This window comes from Protopterus annectens, chromosome 3.part0, assembly GCF_019279795.1.
Source record: "Protopterus annectens isolate FY-2018-M chromosome 3.part0, PAN1.0, whole genome shotgun sequence".
Classification (NCBI taxonomy): Eukaryota; Metazoa; Chordata; order Ceratodontiformes; family Protopteridae; genus Protopterus; species Protopterus annectens.
Genome location: NC_056731.1, coordinates 1809592202 through 1809610332, shown reverse-complemented (window position 1 = coordinate 1809610332; position 18131 = coordinate 1809592202). Strand labels below are relative to the sequence as shown.

Below are 18131 nucleotides of genomic sequence, written 5' to 3'. Positions count from 1 at the left end.
TCAGCATGTGTTGTTTTTATACTCGTGTATGTGTGCATCAGCATGTGTTGTTTTTATACTCATGTGTACGTGTGCATCAGCATGTGTTGTTTTTATACTCATGTGTACATGTGCATCAGCATGTGTTGTTTTTATACTCGTGTGCGTGTGCATCAGCATGTGTTGTTTTTATACTCATGTGTACGTGTGCATCAGCGTGTGTTGTTTTAATACTCGGGTACATGTGCATCAGCATGTGTTTTTTTTATACTCATGTGTGTGAGTGCATCAGCATGTGTTTTTATACTCGTGTACGTGTGCATCAGCGTGTGTTGTTTTAATACTCGTGTATGTGTGCATCAGCATGTGTTGTTTTTATACTCATGTGTACGTGTGTATCAGCATGTGTTGTTTTTATACTCGTGCATGTGTGCATCAGCATGTGTTATTTTTATACTCGTTTATGTGTGGATCATCATGTGTGTCAGAGACTGTGATCATGTTCACATAAAAATGTCATAATACGGAAGCTGATGACATTGAAATTTCTTCAGCATTTCTTCAAACTGATGACTGTTTAGAGAAACCCTGATTATTGATGTCATGGAACTTTCCTTACTGAGCATGACAATGGAAAATCATAACTGACGTGACTGATGCATAATACAAACGTGCCACCTACCAAGTGGTGTATGAGCTGTTGATTGTAATCGCTCCTCACACTTTGCCTTGTGTTGCACAATGATGTAGATCTGCTCTTCTTTTGTAATGACATCATCGGCATCAACCTGCAGCATTGAAAAGCAGACAAAAAGACTATCAGAACAACATACTCAACTCAGCAACAGGTCTTCACACAGCACACTCCATCTTTAACAGGAAATTGTTTATATAGCTTTACTTTTCAGTGTCCTTCTACATCAGATTGACACATATATTAAAATGTAAAGTCAAGAAGTTTATGGGACTGTGTGCTGTTAAACAGAAATGGGTATATTTTCATAGAGCTAAAAACAACATTGTTAACTCATGCAGGTTACACCAAAGAAAAGATGCGGATCTTCCCTATGATGTAGATATTCTTCTTTCCTTTTTTCCTAGGTTCTTCCCCGCCCTCAGCTTCATTGATCATCAAGCCCTCTTTTATCAGACTCAAGTCCATTCATTTCTGTGGGGGGTGAAGGGAATTTCCTCAGATACCCTAGGGTTGCAGTCATCCACAGGAGCCATTACCCATGCAAACACTAATATTCTTCTTACTAGCATCCTGGCAATTAAACCATTTTGTATAAATGGGCTAAGCCTTCCCGTTGGTGAAGATGTGGGTACCTATGTGAACACAGATGCCATCTATGCCCCTCTATCATTTTATATCGAATTCCCTTACAAGCAGCCAACAAGCAATACCATTACCAATTTGAGTGGCCAAGCCTATGTTGTACCTACTCCAACTGTCATATTTGTGGCTCATTCTCATATCCCTGCCCCACAAAGATTGAGTCAAAGACCACACTGCTAGGACCAATGCGGCTTCACAGGTAAATATTGAGATCCGAATCATTGTTTAATAAATAAAACTACAGTGTACCTACAGCAGTATCAGGAAGCCCTTACATCTTAAACAGATGTGTTAAACATAATGATGAAAGTATTAAGAAATGTTGTAAGTCCTTTGAAGAACCTAAGATGTGAAATACCTAAATTATGGATCTGACCCTATAACGCATACATAGCTGTGACCTATAAACCAAGCTTTTTGTCTGGGACCAGAACATAAAATTATAAGAAAGAGCCTTAAAATCTTTTCCCCGTCACGTTCTTACTTTTCTTATTTTATAACTTGTTCCCTCATGCTTTATGCAGCTGTTTTTATGCTTGTGGATAAAAATTTTCTGTTTCCTTTATCAGTTTATCAGATACATCTTCCTAGGCTCCCCAGGATAACACAACAGCCTTGACTGTTGAATGCTCTTTGCTGTCACTTTTCCAGGGAAAGCTGCAATAGCGCATTCTGACAGTGAAACTTAAAATAATGTTGGATGCATGCATTCCATGGTGGGTTTTACAAGATAAACATTTCAGAATGAATTTAAATATTTCAAAACAAACGAAAAAAAAAAAAAAACAATTATGTCTAAGTAAGGAATACTATGTCAGAGACAGAAGGAAAATATGTGAAACATACTTAGATAATGACAGACTAGGCTGTTAAAATTAATTTCTAAAATACAAAAAAACATCATTTTCATTCACACAGTTTGCTTCATTTCACTTATAACAAAAGATCAATATGAAAAAGTATAAAAAAACAATGCAAACAAATAAGTAAATAAAGCTAACCCCGCTGGATTATATTTATCAATGAAATGAAGTGCATCGTTTGTAAAGAAAAATGTGAAAATGAAACTGATTTATCACAAAAATAAACAAACAAAATCATACATTAACTTAAAGATCTAGCACAGTTCATAGGTTCATAGGTGTGTACTAGGCCAACAGCCCTGGAGCCTTTACAAGCCTAGCCGATAGACGTGCCCTGGCATCATGCTGCCATTAGTTCCCAGTGCCTCTATCAAGTAGATCCACTGGAGTGATTCCCAGGGTGAACTTTCTATTTCCCATCCACTCATCAAGATTTCTCTTGAAAAGAGCCAATGAGGTGCTCTGCTTGACATGTATGGGAAGTCTATTCCAGAGCATGGCCAGTCTCTGGGTTATGAACCTGTTCCTCCAGCATGTTCTATTGATTGTGGTAATGAGGTTGAGGGCCCTGGAGCATGTGGTGCAGTGGGATTGGGATTTCTTTAGGTGTAACATTTTTAACAGGGTTGGGTCAGACATGGCTTTGTAAGTCAAGCAGGGATCGCCTCTTAATAGATGATATGAGACAGAGAAAAGCTGAAGTTGTTTGAACTCTAAAAAACAAACACAGACATTTCAGATTTTAGTGACATATTTTTTTACTGTTTTGGTAAAAGAAAATAATGCAATGTGGCATTTCATGTTAAGTATCTGGATTTGTCAATCAACAGTATACCTAATGCAAAAGCTAGCCTATGTGCCCATCTGAAATATAATAACTAGATTTAGACAGGTGAAATAAATTATGCAAGTATTTACAATAAAAGGCAATAAGCTATTTACAGAAGTTATGTTCATGCTCTGGTTAGTCAAACATGGCTGCAATATGGCATTCATCTGAACTGTATACTCGTTTATATGCCTATGGACTCATCGCTAGGACATTTGGCTAATGTCTCGTCAGCATACTGTATTACTTTGCTGTGAAGGCTTCATAGATTTTCATGAGAATCTTGACAAAAAAGAAACAAACATTGAAGGAAAAATGTGATTTGTTTTGTAGGCCTAATTGCAGAATAAACCCTGCTGTTTAAACAGAAAGATTATTTGACATATGACCAATCTTCACAAGACAGACTAGCAGGCAATGGGAAATGAGGTATTATGGTTTCCAAAACAGGACTTCCTAGAACTAATAAATGAGTAGTTGATGGGAGTGCCTGAAATTTTTCAAATGTACATACACCTCATCATAATAATAATATCTTACCATTTGACTATCTGCAACTGAAGTAGGGTGAGTTTGCACAACAGAAACTAGAGACTTTATTATGACTGTAGAGCAGGCACTCTTACATTCTCTGCTGCAGGCTTACAGTTTGTATAAAAATTATACATATATTTAAACTTAATACAATAGTTAGGCTTCCACTTTCCTTTATGCAGAAGGTCTTGATGATAGGAATGAAGCTAAAGGTAAAACAAGAATAAAAAAATGGATCAAGTTTAACTGAGCAACATACTACAAATATGTTTATATTAAGGTCATTGTTTACAACTAAATCTAAGCCGACTAAACAAAGAGCAATGGGTATATTCAAACTGACACTTACAACTAAGATTAAAGTTAACATTCCAATACGAGTTTGATTTTTGAAATATAATTAACAGCTGTGGGATTAATGGATAGGTACATGTTTAGTAACATAAGTCATACACTGAATACTCTTTTTATCTAGAGGCTTATTAAGAACCTTTTTTTAAAGAAAAAGATGGAGATATGGAGCAAGTAAGGCACCAAGGCAAGGAGGTGTTATCTGACTGTTCTCTTACTTTGTTCAAGTGTTACTCAAGTGATGTGAATACAAATGTCTATTTACAGGGATGAACAAGAATTAATGTTTGATTAAGTGACTTGCTGAAAATCATATGATAAGCAACTGAGAGCTGAAACTGTTAAACCTAGGACTAGAACTTAAAAAAATATCACCAATTCACAATCCTTACCTCTTTTGTCATACTACAAGCAAGTTATGTCAGTTTAGATAGATAGTTCACTCTTGAACTAGATTTGATGGATTGTTTTGGGCTTCAGTAGGAGTTATGTTTAGTGCAGATCTCAGCCTTGATATTACTGGAAACTTAAAACTGAATCTTAAGCATATTTTCATAATTTTTTTCTGAAATAATAAGTGGGATTTGACAGATAAAATGAAGTTATGACAGGAGACAGCAAATCTTTAACTTCAGGATACAAGTTACGAAGAATGAGCACAGTTCTGACTGCATTATTCCCTAAGCTGTATTTAACCTTCATGGCAGAAAGGCTGCTCTGTGTGTGTGTGTGTGTGTGTGTGTGTGTGTGTGTGTGTGTGTGTGTGTGTGTGTGTGTGTGTGTGTGTGTGTGTGTGTGTGTGTGTGTGTGTGTGTGCGTGTGCGTGCGTGCGCGCGCCCATGGGTGTGTGTGTTTATTTGTCAGTGTAGATGCACATCTATCAGTTTTGTGTGTGCTGGGGTAGTATGTACCTGTGTATTGTCTGGTTGGACCTGTACTGCAGTGAAGCCCTCTTTAATTGGGTGCTCAGTGAAATGGTACAGAAGTGCATTTCTATTTAATGAGATGTTTCTCTAGTGGGACTGTACATGTCTTTGAATCTTTAAATACTGAAGAGACATCTGATCTACTCACTCCATGCAGTGCAAGTTGCTATGTAGTACCCCAGTTATGAATACTGACCTAAACTGAACAAGCACAGCATACAGCAAAACATTACTTGTCAGGCTTACATCATAGGAGTGGTATGGAGCACAAAAGCCAGTGACACCCAGTCACATTATAAATTTCCGGATGCAGTCAGCACTGAAGTTATACAGTGCAATGACTGCATTGTAGCTAGAGTTGTGCTTTAGTTACATGAGATCCCAGGCCCACGTGCTTCTGTTGTGACTGCAGAAGAGAATCAATCTAAGCCTCTTTGTGCAGCCTGTGCAACAAGGCAGAAGGCATGCAGCTGTCGCATCATTGGGTCTAAAGTAATACAAACTCTTAAGTAACACTGAGATCCAGCCAATGCAAACCCGTTTCATTTTAATAAATATGGTGCAACAGTAGCAGCCTCCTCAAATATATCTGCAACTTTGCTCTACCTTCCCAAAAGAAAGAAATACTAAAGTTACCATGAAAATTCACTGCAAGTGCATCACTGTGAATTATGTGAAAAATAAATGAGCAAGAAAATAAAAACAGAAAAATGAGACATTTAATGATCACATTTAATAGCTTCATAATATAAATAATCCCAAATTGTGTGGAACTGGTTTATTTCATTGTTTTCTCAATAAAAAAGGGTCCAAGGTATTGGGGACAAATAACTAGAAATGGAAAGGTAATAGGATGGGAAGAGGCCAAGAAGTTATTTGGACTGGATATTAGAGATTGCCTTCCCTATCAAGGATTTATATCAGAATACAGGCAAAGAGAAAGAAATAGAGGTTTCTTAAATGAAAGACCAGCACTGGTAGAGCTTTTAATAAAATCTAGAACAGAAGCTGCCATTAAAAAAAGAAATAATTAGTAGAGCATATAAAATGTTGCATGATAATTATAATAATTAATCAGAGGAAATTAGAAGGGATTGGGAAGAGAGACTGAATAAGCAATCCACAAGGAGACAATGGGGGATATAGGTATATCTCCCAGATATGCAACAAAGTCTAGAATATTTAGGATCTTTGCCTGGATGTGTTTACATAGGTATTTATATACCCCAAGAAGACTCCAAAGAATTTTTCATCAGACGGATAGCAAATGTTGGAGGTGTGATGGACAAGAAAGAAGAGGCTGGGAACATATTTTTGGTAGTGTAATGAGTTTGCAGACTTTAGGGATTCTCTGCAGACTGCTCTGTCAGAGATGTTGGGTGAGTGGATTGGACTGACTGGGAAGATGATTTTTTGAGCTATAATACAGAATTAGAATTGCATAGACATAGTAAAGCCTTGCTGAGTCTAATTATGGTGGCTGCCAAAAAGGCATTTACTCCAAAATGGAAATCAAAGTCTAGACTAACTTTACTAGAAGTAGAAAATATAGTAACAGTGATAAAACAACTGGAATTGGGATCTTTAGAAGAGGGATGGAGCAAACTACACAGAAAAAATGGGAATTGTGGGAACAATATATGCAGAGAAGAAATGAGGTTTAAGAGGCAGGATTTGAATGAGCTATATAATGCTTAACTGAGAATGACTGGATAGATTATAAGTGATGTATAATGTTTGCAACTACAGTTGTTTCAATGGTGTCTGTGGTGTATAATGTTTGCAACTAAAGTGGCATCAATGTTGTTTGCTTTTCATTTTTATAAATGTAATATTGCCTATGTCATACATGATAATTTAATAAAGATATTTACTGAAAAAAAAGAAAAGATGCATGTCCAACAATGGCTTATAGGAGTTATAAGAAAATGGATAAAATAATGATTACATTTGGGGATCCCTCCCTTGAGTCAACTTACGATTTCCCCATTGGGACTGTTCTTAAAAAGAAATCCAAGTGAGTACTACTTAATTCACTATTTCTTTTATCTGGCAGATGAGTTCAGTGACTGAAACAATTGACAGGGAGACAGATAGAGTAGAGTATAGTATGCCTTCCAGGAGGATGTTATCAGGATTATACAGGTAGAACAGAATCTGTGACTGATTAAAATGGACAAAGAGTCTGCCTTCCAATTGTTACCACGTTGTAGCCAGGACTACACTGGGTGCCTTTTGGGTATGAAATTGAATAGAGAATCATATTTATGACAAGCTCATGCTTATGGGATAAGCAGCAACTTCTGCCACTTTTTGAGAGGTTTAGCACAGCCTTGCACTGTATTTAATAATCAGGTGCCTCAGGTAAAATAGCGGTGCACTATTAGATGACTACCTACTTAAATTCATAGGGTTGTACAAGGCTAACTGCCTTGAGGGGCCATTTAATCTTATCCAATATGCTGAGGTTAGAATCAAACCTTGTACCTTGTGTCTATGAAGTGAAAACCTTAATCATTATGCAAATCTTACCAAATCACTGGAAAGTGGAGTGCGTACCAAATAGTTATAGGAAAAGGGAATGGGTGCCAATCAAGGAATACTGACCTTTCAGCAGTGTCAATATCTGGAAATAATCTTAGCTGAGGGTGAAATGTAAGATTCAGAGAGGCATTGACCATCTTAGGCACTGAGAATGATGACAGCTCAGTTTTCAGATTGTTGCATGAGAAACTGAGCTTTCTGATTAGGATTACAGAGTTGAAAGGTAAGAAGAAGCTGCGAGTTGCAGAGGTGACATCATTGTTAGAGCTGTTTAACTTTGCCTGTGCAGCAGTATATCTGGTTAGAGCTTTAACAAGCTCTTTGCAAACTTTTTGAAATATGCAAATCAAAAGCAAATTAGGCTGGGATTATGTAACAGGTCAGGGATGATTTAGCAATCTGGAATGAATTTTAAAGCACTATAACAGAGTGTCGTTTTAGATGTAGGACTGGGTAGAAAATGCAGACCCAGAACTTTACCTGTCTGTGGTAGGAATGGGAAACTGAAAGGTAAATGATTTACCTGGCTATAGCTACTGCACTGGCTAAAATTCGATATTGTAAAGAGCTCATACTAATTTGGGCAGCACCATTGGTATGGGCCGTACTGCAGGCTAATATAATGATGATGTTTGTTCAATCAGTTGGCAACGTATAAACTAATAGAAAATTCCTATCTTTTTACCTTATGTAGACACCTTGTAAATAGTTGTTTGTGTTATTTTTTTCTTGTATTACCTGTTTTCCTGTTTACCATTTCAATTTCTACACATATTGTAATGTTACATTTTGCTATTTATCTGTAAATCTTAATAAAAACATTTAAAAAAAAACATGTAGAATAGGTGCATTTAAAGAGCTATCGATTGAAAAAAATTGCATTATTAAATTTCTTGGCCAATCAGATGCTCCTGAATCACAGCACATTTGGTAAAAGAGAAGTGAAAGGTAGTATGAGAAAGGGTTTATTAAACCTATGGCACGAGGGAATGTAACGATTTCTAAAGTACACAGTCTAGTTTGGATAACAGCATATTATCCAGAGCAGAGGTCAATAGATTATACTGATGAAGGGAAAGTGAGCTGACTTTTCTGTCTATGTGGGCACAGCATCTTTGAGGACTACAGAAGGGATGTGAGCCATATGAGTCAGTATTTAAATCAGCTGTGGGGGAGGCATGCAAGGACAGCAATCTGAGGTATCATTACAAAGAGTCTTCAGCATCACATGAGTTAACCTAGTATATTTCTTGTAATATTCCTACAGCACTGGGCAAGTGTTGGACTTGGCAGGAGAAGCAACATTAACAGAAGTTATTAAACATGCCAAGAAATGGACATCAAGAGTGTTTGTGAATTATATTAAGCAATTAATGTTGCAATTAAATGCTTTGTGTAAAAAAAGAAAAAGGAAAGGCATTATACAAACGCAAATACTTTAGGTACAGGTGTCAAAGTCATGCCATACATTTTAATTTCTTCTGTTGCAAGTTGCAGTGTACTATGAGCCTTGAGGCCTTATGTTTTACAGTGGTGTGAGAGAGGAGAAGAATGTTTCCAATAGTGAAAATATTAGGTCTAACACAATGGATACAGAAACTTAATCAATGAAAATTATATGGAATGAGATGGAGTCAACTGCCTCCTGTACTGAGCCAGATGGCAATTGAAAGGCTTGCTATATAAACTTTTCACTGGAGAAAATGTTCTGGTTTTATTCCAAAGTAATAACTGACTGATGTAATGCTTAGACACATCATGTTGATTGTTGTTGTTGTATCTTTCTGCTTTTCCCGGTTATGGGCTGCCACAGTGGAACTCAAGTCCACTAATGATTGGCAGCAGATTTTTATGTACCGACTTGCCAGGCCTGATGTACAACCTTCAACGAAGTTCTGCCCATTCACGCATGTCTCCACACAGAAGACGCTTTAGCTGAGAATCGAACAGGACAACGTCTTACTGTGAGGTGACAACACTACCGCAGCACCACCACCGCAGCTCAGACACAACATGTTGATAAGGAAAAAATTCATGGAATTTTCATAATTTTGTCTATAATTAGAGGCAGACTTGTAAAGAAGAATACCAAAAAGGAGAAGGCAAGAAAAGAAAATATATGAATTCAGCAGTGAACCTACATACCCAAATATTCTGGAGACTGGGCCTGTTTTAGGCTTGATGGAATGCACCTTACCAAAGTGTATCTTCATTGATTACACTTACATATGAAGCCCCTGAATCAGGACCAAAAAGAGTAACTAAAATAAAATAAAGAACAGTAAAAATATGATCAAGAGGACAAAGTAATTCACAAAAACTGGTTACGTAGATTTAAAATAAATTAGTTACAAAAGAGTGAGGAGACAGGTTATTAGGAATGGGCTAAAAGTGCGGCATCGTTTTATAAGAGGAGGTTCAGGCTAACTCTTCAATTTGTTTGAGTCTGGAATGTGTTCTCTTGCAAGTAAGATAAGTAAAATTTTGGGGTACATACTAGACACTACAGCATGGTCTGATGTAAGCTGCTGCTTTTTTACATTCATCCTGCTCTGTTGCACATCTAACTCATTTTATGGGCTGATGACACTAAATCTTCAAATTGTAATGGGATAGGTATTCTGTTCTGTCTTCCATTGCTGATGGATAACCAAAACTGCTGGAATAACTGTGAGAAATGAATGATGTTATGTACTATTTTGACAAGTAAAAAGGGACACTCTCCCTATGTAAAACAGCACAGTATGCAGATGGAGCTGGAATTCACATGGAAATAAAAGATGCAGTTTTTCATAGAAAAAATGAGAGTCCTAGAAACCTAGTACCATAAATAAAGATGAATCGGTACATGATAGGCTGTTTTGACAGGTGACCTAAGAGGCAGACAAAGAAGGTTTACATAAAATCTAATTTTTGCAAGGACTGAATGCAAGTTAAAGGCTATATTGGGGAGCTGAATGAAGATATAATAAGAACATCCTAAAATATATGTCTGCAAACTTTGCATTTGTACTAAAGTAAGGCATGTATCATTTGCTGTCCATTCTTAGTATGGCTTGCAGTCAACTGCAACAACATATGCACGGCTATCTTCTACTCCAGAAATGATTATATTCTACTTGCAGCCAGTTGCTATGTGACTAAGTTGCCTGGTTGCACACTGGTCCTAAAAGGCTCCTGGCTGCTGAATAAAATCTTATTTATCCTCATTAAATTGCTAATGACATTATAATTTGTCTTCAGAATTTTCTTATAGTTAGTGGATATTTTCTTGATACTGTCTTCACAGATCACAGCTATATTTTTCATCAGTCTCATACATGAATTAAATTAAAGGAAACAATGTAATCAGTTCTCAGTTTAATACAAAACTACCTAGAAACTATTTGCTGTTTCAAAATGCAAAACATTAATTTGCTTAGCTATGAAAATGCGATGTATCTGTTAAAATCCTTCATGAAAGTCAGTAATAAAATTACATAGTGTATCCTTTTCCAGCTGCAAATATAGTATCGTATTTTATGAGTTTAGTACAAGGATTCATTTGCACTGAAAACAGTTAGGGAAATATTTTTCTAGTCATGATTCATGCCTACCATATTATTTATAGAGCAGCTGGGAATAATTATGTTATAAGCTGAAAACTACAGAATTGTTTTAGCAAAAAAATATACAGCTTCCTCCAGACACACTGTGAAGACTCTGCCAAGTGGAAAAAATGAAGTACTAAGAGTGTTATGATAGCACTCCGAATTCCCTCCTTGGAACAGACAGACAGACAGATGTACAGACACACACACACACGCACAGGCACACACACACACACACACACACACACACACACACACACACACACACACACACACACACACACTCACACAAGCATACGCAGACACACACACACACACACACACACACACACACACACACACACACACACACACACACACACATCAAATAATTTATGAAATTTATCCATCACAGTATTAAGGAAAACAAAACATATCAGAAAAACAAAACTTCAGACAGAGTTTAACAGTTGTGTCCAGATATCTAATTATATTGCTTAAAATGTTGAAACTGAAGAACCACTGCAGCTTCCAAAGACTAATAATTGAGTTGTTATTTCCCCTAATTCAGTTAGTTTAACATAAACATCCCTGACATAATCGGGTATGTGTAGCTTTTTTTATTCTATAACGTAGTGACAATAGATAGCGTCTGAAATGTCTAGCAGTCTGGCAAATGATGCAGGGGTTAGGCTCTTCAATGATCCACTGGACTGCAAGACTATAAATCTCTAAGTTACATGTGATAATTAAAACAATGTATGTAAATGCTACGTCATGTGTTAATTAAAACAATGTATGTAAATGCTATGTCATGTGTTAATTAAAACAATGTATGTAAATGTTACGTTTAATTGTATATGCCACTGCAGCAGAACTATGGGTTGTTCTAAAACTGTTGCAAATGAAAAGGCATATTTTTAGTTAAAGTAGACAATTTTATAATAAACAAAACTGTGAAATTGCACTGTCATCTGCTGAAGCATGCTGACAGGTGACATGTTATATTAACATATGGTGTCCATAACGTCATCAAAGCTCACACCAGGGAAACTCAATTCATCACTTTTAATATATTTCACTGTATGTTTTGCAGGAAGAATTTTGATTGGGGATGGGTAGCAGAAATCTTTCAGTCATCATGGCTGAGTATTACCATACCATATCTAAACATAACCAACTCCAGGTTTGTACCCAAGATTACAACAATTCAGGATCAGTTATATTTGCATAGGGAGGATTTTCTCTAACTCAACAATTCGTCAAACAAATCTAGCTTAACTTTTTAAGTTGGACTGCCTTTTTGACTCCCAGCATGCTTGAGTGATTGGTTTATGTGTATCTATCTGTTTGTCTAACTGTATATATGCATGTAAGTATGTACAGCTTCAAAAAGAAGGACACTGCTTTGCATTTTAATGATATATGTTTTCTTCATGGAGTCAGATGTAAAATAGATGCATTTAAAGAGCTACCAACTAAAAAATTGCATTATTAAATTTCTTGGCAAATCAGATCTGCTTCCAGGCTATTTTCCACATGAAAAGGTTCTTCGACTAAAGACATTCTATTATGCTTCAATGTAAATTTGCTAAAGTTGCCCACATGAATAGGACTTTATCTATGAACACACATCCTCTTTTCAAAAACACTAAGCAGTTCCTGAAACTTTATATCAAGTCTCTGACATTTTTCTTCAATTTTATAGCACTTTATTTTAGAGTATTTTCTAATGTAAAAGTTAGCAACAAAAGTCAGACACAGTGATGTTTAAGGGTCAGGAAGCTATGTGATTGCCACTTCAAGGATGACAGTTGTACTTTCTCTTTAAATGCCTTCTGCCACTGAGTAGTAAAGGGATTAGCCAGCTGGGGAGAAACTCTAAACCATGACCATTTTATACATTTGATGTTAAGAAGTAATTCAAAATAGGTGCAATAAACAATGATTTGCAAAAATGTGAATATATTGTTTGGCATTAAATTTTTACTTCTTGAAGACAATGTTGGTGTTACAGAAACAAAAGAAAACACATATTAGTGGATTTAATGATTATGGTTATTAACTTTGAATATGAAATTTACTTTACATATTTTTTACTTCTGTTTTGTTTACTGGCACATTGTTAATCTTTCCTTTCTGTAATTTCCATTCAGATTATTGTTTCATGCCATAGTATTCGATCAGCCCTATTTTAGTTTTGAAAATACTGTCACCTCAATACTGCTTACAACTCACACAGCTGTCTTACAAGCATATGACCTTACTTGAGTTGCCCACGTCTCCCAGCGGGAATAAACTCTGTCTATACCAGTTATTACTGTATTTGATGATTAATAAGTAATAAATCATATCTATATATATATATATATATATATATATATATATATATATATATATATATTTATAAAATCATTGTGGAAATTCATGATATGGCCATCAAATACAATGACAGGAATCTGGAAGAAATCTACCCAAAGGTAAAAAAAATAACTACCCAATAAAAGATATAATAACAACAGATAAAACTGAAAAGCAAGTATTAAAAATCTGCAGAAATATTCCAAAATTCCATTCACGCAAGAAATGAATATTCTACCCAAAGTGACGACTAAATCAGAAATATAAAAAGAAAAAGAAAAACATATATTTAACCATTTTTATTATATAAATTCACATTAAAGTTCAAAAGGCATTAACATAAATAAGTCGTACCAATTTCACTTAAGCAAAATGATAAAATAGCAAAGTGAAAACCTTCTAATTAATAAAATATCTTCCCCCAAAAAGTCATTTTAAGAGGATATTCCACAATTTTGTCAATAAAAATCATTGTGTGGCCCATCTGATATATTACAGAAAAACAAAGAAGCACAGATTCTAAATTCAAAATAATGCGTACCAGGTACTAATCTCAGAACTCTATCCACCAAAATTAAACACCGTGTGTGGGGTAATACTGAAACCTTCAAATGCCAGAAAAAAACATATAAGTAAAAAGCAATAAAAGAGTTTCCTAGATAATTTATTAAAGAACATGTCTTATTCTCTGCCCTCTGGTATTACTGGATGTAAAATCCCAAATGAATGAAAAAATTCAATGGAGTAATTCAATAAAACCAATAGCAAAACTTCTCTAAAAATAAACCAATCAAAACACAGAAAATAATGAATGAAAAAAATGTCTAGTCAGCCACCCAAAAATGGGAAGAAATGCATCTCAAATCCCTTGTGTACTACTGCATTGCTAACTGTCATCCATTTATAAAAATTAAGCATGCTGTCCTTGACTCTGCTGTATAGAAAGCAGTTCAAACCACTGAACAAACTATTTACCTTTTCAGTTTTTATATTACTATGCACTAAGGTTCATTCCTTGGTGAGCATGTAAAACTCTACACACTAAGGTTCATTCATATAACTTGTGAAATGCGTCATCTCCTAAAAAGTATAAGAAACAAAAGTAAAAATGCATAAATGGAATATGTGTGGTGAGATATGTGCAACAGCTAATACTATTGGGAGTAAGGACATTTTCAATTTGTTTTTCATCATGTAACATACTCATATCTTATTGTTTCACATAGTATGACTGTCTTTCTCACATAAATAACTTCCTTCAAATTTTAGGTTTCTTTTAAAATTTTGTGACTCTAAATGCCAAAAATTTAGAAGAGTGAATATTCAACAGAGCTCTTCTCCTTTAAACGTTTTGTTTGCAGGGTGATAAGCCACCCTGCACCCCCAAGCCTACATATCTATATCAATTCTCAGACTGCATACCTCAGAGAAAAGGAGATATTCTGATAAATGGCAGTCTCAGATTTATTATATTTAATTCCAGATTATTGACCATTCTGTCTCCACATTATGGGTGCCATCCTTTTACACGGCTATGTCAAAGTTTATATACTTTTTCTGAGATGTCATAAAGCTTAGCAGTAGCAACATTGTTTAAAGACATCAGAAACAAGGAAGCTGTACAAAAACATACATATACACAACACATAATTTTAACAGAATTCATATATTGAGATATAAGAATTTTATGAGACAACTGATTTTACTTCTTTCTGCGACAGTGCCTCTTAATGTCAACCTGAAAAGGCATGAATAAAAGCATATAATGCTTCTAAGTATGTCAGTGTAATTTGAATTACTGCAACAAACTTCATATATATTTTGATCTAGAATGATTAAGATGTTTATAGTATATTTTAACTAATATGTCCCCAACCTAGCATTATATATTTGATGAGTACATTTAGAATAGGAACAGGAATGGTCCCTGTATGAATAATAGCATCTCATTTAATTGATACAAGATTATTCAAACCTAAAAAAAATATCTAAAACCTCATACACATTGTTTTGTTTTCATTGAGCAAGTCTCCCAGCATCTCTGACAGAGGGGGAAGCCTCCACACCTGTGAACTGTATACAAAACCGAGATTAGAAAAAGCTTAGATAAGAGGGAAAAGTGAGCAAACTGCTTGATTCACTTTCTCTCACTTCAGTGAGTCTTTTCACCATGAAATATGTGGGTAATCTTTATGGTACAGCATTCAGAATGAAGATCAACCATCCAGTGGCAAAGAGTAGAGCTCCCAACAGTAGCATCACAAGTCATGGTGTATGCAGAGAGGTATGAAGATTTGAAATTATGTGAGGAAAATGTTCTAAAGCAGATCAACACCATGTAGGACAGGTCACTGAGAGAAATTTACTAACAACTGCTAACCACAAATTGAATTTTGACTTAGCTGAAGGTAGCATAAGGTACGAGTCTCATGAAATCTTGTCATAGTTACATCATATGGTTCTTGGAATCCGTCTATCCTAAACTTTCAAACTGGTAATCCATTAGGTGCTCAGAGAAAAGGACATTGGTCAGCTTCTGACTTTGTGTGCACAGACAGTAAAATTCTGTAGCAGAGAGTGATAAAGCTTGATTGCAATCCAAATTTCAAAGGTTTAAGTGGTAACATGGGTTAAGGAATAGTTGGCTGTAGAGATATTGGAGGGACAACTGATACCTCTTCAGCCAGTCAGAATGGAGGGGATTAATGTTAGTACCATCGCAATGCATCAGCAAGATATTCGGGATAGATTGCAACTGTGCACACTATACCATGCAAGAGAGAAAGCAAGGAAAAACAGCATGGAAACTCAATGGAGCCCATTGCTAGTCCAGCATAGCAGATTTACTGAAACATGCACCCACACAGGTGTGTACAGCAAACTTTTCATTGAGCCTGGTCCAGCATAGCAGGTTTACTGAAACATGCACCCATACAGGTGTGCACAGCAAACTTTTCATTGAGCCTGGTCCAGCATAGCAGGTTTACTAAAACATACACCCACACAGGTGTGCACAGCAAACTTTTCATTGAGCCTGGTCCAGCATAGCAGGTTTATTGAAACATGCACCCACACAGGTGTGTACAGCAAACTTTTCATTGAGCCTGGTCCAGCATAGTACGTATGCTGAAACATGCACCCACACAGGTGTGCACAGCAAACTTTTCATTGAGCCTGCTGACTAACACTGAAGAGGACATGGTGACATAGCAGGTTTACTGAAACATGCACCCACACTGGTGTGTACAGCAAACTTTTCATTGAGCCTGGTCCAGCATAGCAGGTTTACTGAAACATGCACCCACACAGGTGTGTACAGCAAACTTTTCTTTGAGCATGGCCCAGCATAGCAGGTTTACTGAAACATGCACCCACACAGGTGTGCACAGCAAACTTTTCATTGAGCCTGGTCCAGCATAGCAGGTTTACTGAAACATGCACCCACACAGGTGTATACAGCAAACTTTTCTTTGAGCCTGGTCTAGCATAGCAGGTTTACTGAAACATGCACCCACACAGGTGTGCACAGCAAACTTTTCATTGAGCCTGGTCCAGCATAGCAGGTTTAATGAAACATGCGACCACACAGGTGTGTACAGCAAACTTTTCATTGAGCCTGGTCCAGCATAGCAGGTTTACTGAAACATGCATCCACACAGGTGTTCACAGCAAACTATTCATTGAGCCTGGTCCAGCATAGCAGGTTTAATGAAACATGCACCCACACAGGTGTGCACAGCAAACTTTTCATTCAGCCTGCTGACTAACACTGAAGAGGAAATGGTGGAGAAAGTAAAATATTCTTATTCTGAATGATTATAATCTATGACCTCTGACTCTCACCTCATGTTCTAGGTATCCTTAAATGGCTGCAAATGGAGAAGTTAATAGGTCAGAGGGAGATGGGTTTTAGTGGTCTCAGCAGTGGGGGTTATTTCAGGCCAAAAAAAAGAACATTAAAAGTCTTTGGAATGATCATTAAATCCTTGTCTAAATAATTAATAAATGGACCAGTATTTGTATATGTATATATATATATATATATATATATATATATATATATATATATATATATATATATATATATATATGTATATATATATATATATATATATATATATATATATATATGTATATATATATATATATATATATATATATATATATATATCAACGTATATATGTATATATATACATAATATATATATGTGTGTGTGTATATATTCATAGTGTAGAAAGTGTTCATTTTCTACTGCAGACTTCTTATATAGTAAAAATGACAGCAGCTTTAAATCAATGTATTCTATTAACATACTCTCCTTTATGAAAACAATGACTTCCAAATGTAAATCCTCCTCCGTGTTTTTCTGAAGAGAAATGGTTACTAGGGGATATAACTACTGCAAATAAAGACATTTTTGCATCTTTCTTACCATTAGATGTCTATTAATTAATGCACCGATACAATAAGTTTAACTGGAATTATGTAATAGAAACAGGAATCTGAGTGTTTAGGTTTTATTCACATGCCACAAATATTCTGCTGAAAAAAGAATCTCAAAACAAATGTAGATGCCCTAGCATATGCAATGTTCAGGTGATGACACTGTGCTACAGAGTTCATGCACAGACAGTGCTGGAAGTAGATAATTTTTGCCTAGTTTTCAGAAACCTCATTGCTGTTATACTGTCATCCTAGGTCAGATTATATCCTGAATAAATGTTGTTTGTCTTTCAGCTTTTTCCTGGTAAGGGGTCACCACAGCGGAACTCTGGTCCGCTAATGATTGGCAGTAGATTTTTACAAAATGCCGAGGTGCCAACTCAACACCTGAC

At 35.9% G+C, this 18131-nt stretch overlaps 1 protein-coding gene across 2 annotated transcripts in view; it reads right to left on the bottom strand.

Annotated features, from left to right (window-relative positions):
- Positions 1-18131, bottom strand: part of PTH1R (parathyroid hormone 1 receptor) — a 1409870-nt gene that overhangs the window by 666960 nt on the left and 724779 nt on the right. For both annotated transcript variants that reach the window (XM_044065852.1, XM_044065853.1), the window contains exon 2: positions 662-767. In XM_044065852.1, the coding sequence (XP_043921787.1) occupies positions 662-767 (106 nt within the window). The remainder of the gene's footprint in view (positions 1-661; positions 768-18131) is intronic.